General features: G+C 38.9%; 1 protein-coding gene across 3 annotated transcripts in view; it reads right to left on the reverse strand.

Moving 5' to 3' along the window:
• Positions 1-8,112, reverse strand: part of LOC143439982 (uncharacterized) — a 31,191-nt gene extending 23,079 nt beyond the window's left edge. For 2 of the 3 annotated variants that reach the window (XR_013107927.1, XM_076926532.1), the window contains exons 1-2: positions 7,867-8,082; positions 7,334-7,585 (exon numbers count right to left, since the gene is read on the reverse strand). Coding sequence is in view for 2 of the 3 variants with exons in the window: in XM_076926532.1 (XP_076782647.1) it covers positions 7,334-7,363 (30 nt within the window). In the remaining variant the exon portion in view is untranslated. Of the gene's footprint in view, positions 1-7,333; positions 7,586-7,866 lie in introns of all 3 variants that reach the window. The other variant, XM_076926533.1, reaches the window with a different exon arrangement.
• Positions 8,113-10,371: the final 2,259 nt, after the last annotated feature.

Here is a 10,371-nt window from a genome sequence, read left to right on the forward strand (position 1 = left end):
GAAAGGCAGCTTACCGACTGGGAAAACTCTTCATCAACTCTACATCTGACAGAGGGTTAACATACAAAACTTATAAAGAACACAAGAAGTTACATAACAACAATCCAAATAACCCAATTAAAAATTGTGGTATAAAGCCGGGCGGTGGTGGCGCACGCCTTTAATCCCAGCACTTGGGAGGCAGAGGCAGGCGGATTTCTGAGTTCGAGGCCAGCCTGGTCTACAGAGTGAGTTCCAGGACAGCCAGGGCTACACAGAGAAACCCTGTCTCGAAAAACCAAAAAATTGTGGTATAGAGCTAGACTCAGAATTCTCAACATTTTTAAAAATGTTCAAAGTCCTTATTCATCAGGAAAATGGAAATCAAAACAGAGATTAAGGGAGTGGTGAAAGAAAAAGATCCCACCCACTTACTTTTGGTTCTTTGTTTGTGTAAGTATACAAAGGCAGATAGATTCCAGAGTTCAGGATCAACCTAGGACAGAGCAAGGTTACCTTCAGGACAGATGGAAATTTCAATTTCAGAGCAGGGTCTCACCAATCTAGCCTGTCATCTGTGCTTTTCAAAGGCAGACAGAAATTTGAGATATTTTACAGTGTTAAAAACTGCGGGGGCTGAGAGATGGCTCAGTGGTTAAGAACACCAATTGCTTCCAGAGGTCCTGAGTTCAATTCTCAGCAACCACATCAGTGGCTTACAACCATTTATAATGGGATCTGATGCCCTCTTCTGTTGTGTCTGAGGAGAGTAATAGTGTACTCATATACATAAAATAAATAAATAAAATGTTAAAAACAAAAGAAAAGAAAAGAGAAAACTGCATGCCTCTTGTCTCCTAAGAATCAAAGGGCTGGGGGTCATGGGATGCTGATTCATTCATAGGATAATCAAAGGAAAACCTGGAGTAAATGACTGGATTAATAGGTAAAATAAAAGACTGTACCTGTATCTGCTGGAGATGAGCTATCCAGAAAATTCTTAGGAGAAAAAGAGAGAACTGTTTGTAGAATGAACACACACATACACGAACACACACACACACACATACACACACTCAAACAGAAGCAAGCACAAGCAAGAAAGCAGGACATGGACACAAAAAGATCTCTCAGAATAGCAAGCAATAAAAATATAGTCAGAGAAAACTCCAGAGACAGAGCAGAAGAGAGAGAGAAGCAGACTGGAAAAGCTCTATCAACAGAACACAGGTCATCAACTTGGATCCATGATTTTTCTTTTCACCACTCCCAGACACTCCAACTCTTAGCCGAGCCAGGTCTTTGGCACCTATAAACACATACTGGTAACATATACCATAATTCCCACATGAGATCTCAGGCTTTTTGAGACACAGGAATACCACCCTATCTACCACACTATTCCCACTTATACACTCACTCCCACTTCAAATTTACTGCTTTAAATATTGTAAGGCAATCCTGTCTCAAAGAAAACAAAATAACAACAACAAACAAAAAACAAAAAAAATCTTACAAAGCCTTCTTCAAGTTTTTCTATTCTTTCTATCCAAGAGAGACAGCCTGAGAAATATGAATATCCATATATTTTTCGAATCACAGAGCAGTCTAGTTCAGTGTCCTTGCTTATACTCATGATTCATTATTCCCAATTTATTCATTTAATATACAGCAATGTTAGTATTACTTACTTTTCTATAAAATTGACCTGGAGATGGACTTTGAGGATTATTTTGTATCTAGCACACTAAAAATCTCTATCAATGTAGATTATATTTATCACAAAATTACAAGAAATGATACAACTATGTATTCATAGTTATTCTTAGTTATGCAAATATAAGTTTAAGTTCCTAATAATGAAGATTTAACTTAATGACCTGTGACTCTGAATATGGACACCCATAAAATTTACTCAGTATGCACATTGACTGTCAACTGGCCTTCCAATTTTTGCTGGTTACTGCAGAAGTCACCACATTCCTCCTGAGTGACTGCAGCAGGGTATTCAGTCCAAATGGACATAGTCTTATTCAATTTTTATGATAAACATATTTGTTTTTATTAGTGTGTGTATGTGTGTTTGTATGTGTGTGTTCCTCTGTTCATCCTTATCTGTTCCTATATCTTAAGTCTTATGCTTCTCTTTTTCTTATTTCAACTATTTATTTATCTATTCATTTATATACTCACTCCGTCCAAACTCCAAACTCCATCCACTATTTGAGTGTGGGTGTTAGTATCTGTCTGAGTCAGCTGCAGGTTGGAGCCTCTCAGTGGAAAGTCATGCTATGTTGGGCCCCATTTTGGCATTGAGGAGAAACTTGAGCATGGCTTGAATTTCTGAGGCCTTGTGGGAGAGCTTAAGCTAGGTTCAAGGTTGTTTTTTTGTTTTGTTTTGTTTTGTTTTGTTTTGTTTTGTTTTGTTTTGTGGTTTTTCGAGACAGGGTTTCTCTGTGTAGCCCTGGCTGTCCTGGAACTCACTCTGTAGACCAAGCTGGCCTCGAACTCAGAAATCCGCCTGCCTCTGCCTCCCAAGTGCTGGGATTAAAGGCGTGCGCCACCACAGCCCGGCTAGGTTCAAGTTTTGAAACCTGTCTCAATCACTTCCATATTGGAGGGACTCAGCAAGACCTGTTTGGCCTTGCCTGCACCCCCCTCACCCCCCCATTGCTAACGTAAAGCTTTGTCACTGGCCCTGTCACCACATACCCTACATCACCCATTGGTGCTTGCCCATGGGCTGGTTGATTCCTCAGGCTCTGCACATTCTACTGTCCCTACATATCTAGAGGACAAAAAAAAAAAAAAAAAAAATTGGGGGTAGGAAAGTTTAATGGGTTATGCTCATGCTGAAAGAAAGGTGAGAAAGAGATGACAAACACTGTGGAGCTCTATTGTTAGTGAGAATATCCTCCTCAGTACAAAACACAAAACAAAACAGAGGTGTACTAGTAAAATTCTCTTCATAAACAGAACTGGTACACTGTACATCTCTATGTATCTTGAAAGTGGATTTATTAGAATGGCTCTCTGTAAAATGTTAAGTGTTAAAAACCATTCTACAAGCCGGGCAGTGGTGGCCAATGCCTTTAACCCCAGCACTTGGGAGACAGAAGCAGGGAGATTTCTAAGTTCGAGGCCAGCTTAGTCTACAGAGTGAGTTCCAGGATAGCCAGGGATACAGAGAAACCCTGTCTTAAAAAAACAAAAAAACAAAAAAACAAAAAAAACACCATTCTATGAACAAAAAGTAAAAATATTCCAGTTTGAAGCGGGTTATTTACTCAGGAGAAAAGAAAGAGATGAGTTATTTTTATAAAGAAATTACATTTTTCTTCAACTATAATTTATGGTCATTATTTAAATTCAAACAAAAGCAATTCAGTCTGTTTCTTAACCTCATTTCTGTGTTTTCATGCACTCTGACTTACTGGCACAAAGTTTACAATCCATTATAATTAAAGAACTCTTTATATTTTTTAAGTATACTGTAATAGCAATGTGCTTCTTCTTTAACTGACAACTCTGGCTGTAAAGAGCTTGATATTTACTTTTTCTTCTCCACATACAAACTAAAAGAACATGATAAAAACCCTTTGAAGGTGAATTCATCAGCTAGATTCTGTGCATTCTCTACTTCGTTTTCTATTTCATCCTGTAATGTAGACAAGATGGCTGAAGTTCTCACCTCCAGTTGACAAATAACAGTGCCATAAGAGATTTAAATCAGACAGGAGAAATACTCAGCTTGACACTGCATAAGCTGTCCTTGTGTACAGTTTTATAACCAATAGGACACAGAATGTAGGGATCCTTTAAAAGTGTATAATTGTTAAATGTGAACATGGCTAATGTTACCTATGAGTGCATGCGTACAGAAATTAAATAAACACAAACTCCAGAAGCCATCAAAGAAACTCAAAGTAACCTGTAAATAGCTATATTTCTAACCATCAAGATACTACTGATCTCTTCTACAAAGAGAGTGGCCTGATGTTCTACAGACCTTTTTGTGAACTGAAGTGATCACAATGGTTTCTATGCCTCTGCAGCCCCTCATGCTTCTTTGAGATTTCAGGGAATCACAGGGACACTGAACCCAAAAACAAACAATGCTGTAGAACAATTTATTGTCTTCACTAAAACACCAGGCATACCCAGATAATCTCAGAAAATCAAAACACCCTATGTACCTTGGAATTTAATTTCCATGAAACACTGCAAATTTCCCTGCTGGTCTTGGAAATATCAAAAGATTCTAATCAAATATTGCTGAAGGATGATCACCATAGATTATTTTCTTTGAATTAGTAAACTCTTAATAAAATTTATCCCACAAAACTGAACTTGGAATGCAATCTTAGGAACTTCTAGAAACTTCTAGATCTTTAAGTGTTAAATCCGTTTTCCCAATGCACACCAAAAGTAATACCTGTTAGGCACACTGGGCAGTGATATTATAAGCAACGCAGCATCCAATGACCAGAATTGTAGAGTCTCTCCCTCTGCAAGGAATCTACATTGAGTAAGGCTCAAAGGCCATGGGTCTCTGACCAGGTTATCCCATGTAGAAACACAACCATAGTCTCATTCACAGTCCACAACAGTCCCAGCAGATTGGACACTGACAGCTTAGACATCCTAATATTCCTGTTCCACCCCCTACCCCCGCCACCACGGAAAGGCCTGGAGTGCAAGCTACCTGCCAATGGTGCTCCTAATTTGTATACCTGCTAAGGTCCCTAATTAGCTGTGACCACTCAGCTTGGACACAGCAAAATATCACCTTCACTACTGTAAGATTAGAGCTCAAATGTGTCAGACAGAACAGGCCTTCCCAGAACTGTCCTTCCACACTAGGGGCAGACACAGCTTTAGTCTGGGAAATGTTTACTGTCATAGAATCTTCTACTTTCCTGGGGCAACTGTTCATCTTCCAAAGCACCAGGACCTTTGCATGTACATTTTATTACATACTCAGTGTCCAGTGTGGCATCTCTAACTAATATCTTGGGAAGTTCAGCAGCCAAACTTCACTTAAATTCAAAAGGTGGCAACAATTGAAGCTAGAAATGGCCATGAATGTGAAAACATGGAGTAGGAAATGGGAGGGGAGTGAAAAAAGATATAAAAAGGAATGAACATGCCTGCTCCTAGACATGGTGGAATACAAACATTATTGCCAATGAATGGGAGAGTAGAGTTAGAAACAGGGACACCTTAGAGAGTCCAGCGTCAACTGAAACATGAACCATGTGAAGACAGGATGGAGAGGAGAGGAAAGACAGACTAAGAGATGACGTGGGTAAATGACAGATGAAAAATATATTCTAACAAATGTGGGTAGATTACATAAGGAAGGGCAGCAGGGAAAAGTGCAGCCCAACCACTGGGTCCAGTGTTGTTTTGCCAGACATACACAGTAACAGGTAGAAATTGGAGAATTTTGGAACAAAATGACATCCTGGCCTGCTTTAATTTGTTAAATAGACACCTAAGCCATTTGTGCCAGGGTTTCAGACTTAACAATAGTAAGAAAGTATAAGCTTAAATGATTTAATTATGATATCAAAATTATTTTTAAAAGTTAAAATAGCCTTTATGGTTGAAAATTATCCAAATTTTAGACCTATGTACTAATTCAAACCACATATTACTCATATCTTTTCACTCCAGGTATGCACTGTAAAATTCAAATACTAACATTCCAGCTAGGCAGAGACAGATCAATTTGTCAGGAACTTGTGTGTTGGTTAAATTCATGTAACAACAGATATTTAATTTCTAAAAATTAATTCACTTCCTCTCTAGATTCTTGATTTCCTTGTTCTGGGAACCCACTTAGTTTTCAAGTTTGGACTTTTATTGATCATCTAACAGTGATAATATTAGTATTCACGGATAATGGAAACTACTGTTAAATAAAGCTCTCTCCTTCCTTCTTCCCCCTCCCTTTGTTTGCTGCGATTACACCATGTTCAAAGTTGGTCAGTGAACTCAATTCTTACTTTTCTCCCTCTTTATCTATCATTTCCCCAAAGAAAGTCACAAAGATAGGACATTCATTATATTCTCTCTCTCTCTCTTTCTATCTTTTTTCCCTTCATTGACCAGTGAGTGCTCAGCCTGGGAGGATTTACATGCTTCTCTTCAGGCACTGGACAGCGGAGGCTGTCCACAGCAAAAAGCAAGCAGAAGAAATCACAGCACTTGAGAAAAAGGAATAAAATAATTAATTCTAAAGAGACCTTGTAGAAAAAAAAATAAACAACAGATGTTCTGAGCACTGTAATACACTATGAAAATGAAATTTAAAAAGTGTTATCATCAAGTGAATTCTTAAAGCAATAGATGTAATTGAAACTTTGCATAGCTATAATGACTTTCAAAAAAAGCAGGCCATTCCTCAGAGAGAGTGGCTTCAATCAGTAAAATGGCAAACACAGCTATAACCAATTTCCCCGTGTTACAAATTTTGAGCGGACTCAACTAGAACAACAAAACCTAGTTCAACATAACCTCCCTAAGTTTTATACCCATTACTCTGGACAATTTTAATTCACATGCATGACTAAATAAATACTGGGGAATTACAAAATCAATCACCCATCAGGGCCTTCTTCATAATGGTGACCCCTGCAGATGATTCCCTTAAACTACAGTGTGTGAGCTAGCTATTGTCTACATTGTTTCACCCTGCAGTGTATACAGTTAACTGTTCCTTCCTTTCAGGTCTAAAGGCAGAAGCCATGCTCCACATGCAAGTACTTTTGCTTTTACTGTAAAGGACAGTTCATTACATGACTAAAATGACTAATTTCTCTCTGATGGTACAGCTATTTGACAAATGATGGAGTTTAGCAAGGTCGAGCATGAGACTGGGAACCAGTGACAACATAGCTTGTATCAGAATCATTTTTCTAAAAGGCTAAAGATGCAGCTGTTCTAAAACTAATCCACCTTTTTTATTTCTTTTTGTAAATAAAACGGAGAAACATTGAAAGAATGTGCTTTCATTCACCCAACACATGAGCTACCTATTACAACTTGGACCAAATTAATTACAAATCAAACAGAACCTAAATACTAAATTCCAAGAGAAGAACTTGGAGAATATACTACAGAAACAAGGCCTGTCTGCCATCTGCATCCTGCCAAGGGTGTTTCTACACACAGGCCCCTGCTCCACATTGTTTGTAAATATTCAGCCCAGTGAGTAAAGTTATTCAGACGCCACCGCTGGGGTCAGAAGTGGCTAAAACCACGAGGTATTCTCTCAGGTGCCTACATCTAGCTGCCGGTTCCGACCCAGCCTTCGGTAGGACCCACCACACCAACTCCCGCTCCTCACCTCTTTGGGAAGTGACCATATCCTCACCATGGCGCAACTTCAGAGTTTGCCTTGAAGGAGATGAGCAAAACGGCCAAATGTTCACTACCGGCTTCCACACTTTCCCAAAGCCTTGCAGGCCCGCACGCTGCAGCCGCAGCCCTTCGCCCTTCCCCCTCACATAGAAATCCTCCTTCCAGACAGCTGACCCCTCCCGAAAAGGTGCCGCCTGCGCCCAACGCCGGGAATCTTCACTCCAATAGCACTCACGTCCTGGGAACGACGAACAGATTAAGTTAAAAAAAAAAAAAAAAAAAGTGCGGCAGCCTCCATGTCGCCAGCAGCCGGCACCCTCTCTGATAAATGGCTAAACACTCTCTGGTGGCTTATGGCCTTGGGAAGAGCAAAAACCATACTTCCTTAAAGAGAAATCATGCCAATTAAGAGTTCCCAGGCAGCTGCGACCGCTTTGTAAAAGCAGTAAAGCTTTTCTTATCCGCCGCGTCCCACACCTATGTAACCCGTTCGTATACATAATCCATATACTCTCTGACCTGGACTGCAACTTCACTTTGTACAACGTGCGGTCCAAATCTGGGTTTGAAAAAAGGCTCTTATGTATCTTTACAGTGGATGTGGCAATTCTTTGAGAACCCTTGGAGGTCCCGAGACCTGGACATAACAGCCTCACCAATCTAAGCAACAACAGTAAAAAGCACACAAGGCAAATTACTTTAGCTTGCTAAATTGCAGGGAACCTGCAAAATGGATCCCGGAAGAACCCTCCTTCTCTTATGACTGACAGGTACTCGTGGAGTCCCTGATTGGCCAATGAATCTTGAGTGACATAAGTAACTTCCTCAGGGTCAGGGGGATGCAGAAGCAACTCAGAATATTGGTTCCTGGCACAGCCTTCCAGTCAAAATGCCCATCTTTTCCAGATCTTTAGAGATATGTATTTTGATATCAGTTCTTCCCAAATTTCCAATTACCTACACGACAGTAATAGGATGGTGCAAAGATATAAAACAAAACGAGGTGTACTAGTAAAATTCTCTAGGATCTCTCTATGTGGAAAGTGAATTTATTAGAATGGCTCACAAGAAGGGATCAGGTGTGGGGAAGGACAGGAGGGATAGCTAGATGGCCATGAAAATAGATGGAAATCTGCAAATGATGGCGGTGAAGGGGCAGCAGACATCTTCAAAAGGAAACAGTGAGATAAGTGAGGTGCCCAAGAGACATCTAGAGAAATAAGGGTACAAGTTCTTTTTTTTTCTTTTTTTTTTTTTTTACTAGCCTTATTGCTTTAATGGAGTCAAGACTATAGACTGATTCAGAAGCATAAGCACCTGTGGGTAGCAATAGTAAAAAGAAACTTCAAAGAGTCAGCACACATCTTTCTGTACTTTCTAAAATATCATTCACATTCAAGAAAGAGACATGTTAATATAACTGAGAAAATAAAACTCAGTAGCAAAGAAACATCTTAATTTTATACTGTAATGCTTGACCCAGAATATGCGTTTGAATGTTCATCAAAAACACCATTGGAAAAATGCACATAGATCATTTTTCAGTTACTGTAGACTATGATAGACCTGAGACTAAGATAGTGTCAAATAAACAAGGAGAACGAAATACTAATTTTATGGCTGATAGATGGTAGGAATTACTTTCTTCTGCTACCATATATTTTACTCTCTTCCTTATTATACTTAGTTCTGTGATTTTTTTCTCCAAAAAGTTTGTAAGTCACCAGACTTCAGATCTCATGTTATTTTTTCTCTGTGTCCAGAAATGTAAAGCAGATTCCTTTCACAATGCAGTTATTCAATAAAGGCTTGTTAATAGCAACAAAATTAATTTTTTCATGTCATTTTTTTTATATTTGAGAGAGAATTGGAAGGAGGGGAAACTGTGGTACAGATATATTGTGAGATAAGAATAAAGTAAGTAATAAAAAACTACACACATGTGCACCCACATTCAAAATAAGATATGAATCAAGTATATATTAAGGTGTAGTGAATTAAAATAATGTATGTATACATTTCTCTCTATGACTCTCCCTGCCCTCAGGGATTATGAACTGATACTGGTCTGAGAGAGCAATGGGAGCAGAGAGAGTAAATTAGGGGTTCAGAAGCCCAGTGAGCATTTGAGAATGATCAAACCATGGACTCAGACTAACTTAATTGTGGTGATTCAAGAGTTATATGATTTGGGGTTCCAATATACAAACAACTGGCTGAACAAAGCTGAAGACTTAGTTTACCAAAATGGCATGTTAACATAGAAAAGCATTTCAGGAATCTCAGGAGAGAGATGAATGGGTTCTTATCAGGAGGAAGGATGTTAATCCTATCATCTAACTAAGATACTGTGACATTTTTAGGTGGAGGCCTGTGTGGGTGTTTTGAATTCCCCAGAAAAGGGCAGAAAAGAAGAAGCCCCAATAATAGACGTTGTTTTCATTCTGTGTTGATTCTCAAAAGCCTATCTAGTCAATGGTGGACACTGACAAAAATTAATAGAGTTTTACAACATTTACCTATAAATTATTATCTTATAACTTTTAGGTTTAAATTTTGTTGTAGAATTTTCATCATACATACTAAACTTACAAATATTGACATAATCTTTCTCATAGTCTTAAAGGACTTTTTTGAGACCAGAGGAATTTTAGAAATAATTTTTAAGACTGTTTGAAATAGCAAAACTTTGAGATAAGGACTTTCAAAGTATGGAACAAATACATTTTAGATACAAAGGTTAGATATTGCTTCCTCAGAAAACTGGGGATATATTATGTAAAGACCTAGCTGAGAGGGAACAGGTTAGAAAAGTAAAGGATGTCCACCCCAGGAAGGATTCCTGTATCACAGAAGCCTAGGAGAGGGCTAAGAATTTGTGGCATAGCTGACAATTTCTAACAAGAGATGAGGAACACAGGGTTCCCCTATTTAGGGCTACGTGGGAATTAAGGTCTATCAGGTAGCCCTGAGGAGAAGGAAGCAAGGAAAGGGTCACTTGCTCAGTAGGGCAGAAGGAAGCTG

Source organism: Arvicanthis niloticus, chromosome 28 (genome assembly GCF_011762505.2).
Source record: "Arvicanthis niloticus isolate mArvNil1 chromosome 28, mArvNil1.pat.X, whole genome shotgun sequence".
Taxonomy (NCBI): domain Eukaryota; kingdom Metazoa; phylum Chordata; class Mammalia; order Rodentia; family Muridae; genus Arvicanthis; species Arvicanthis niloticus.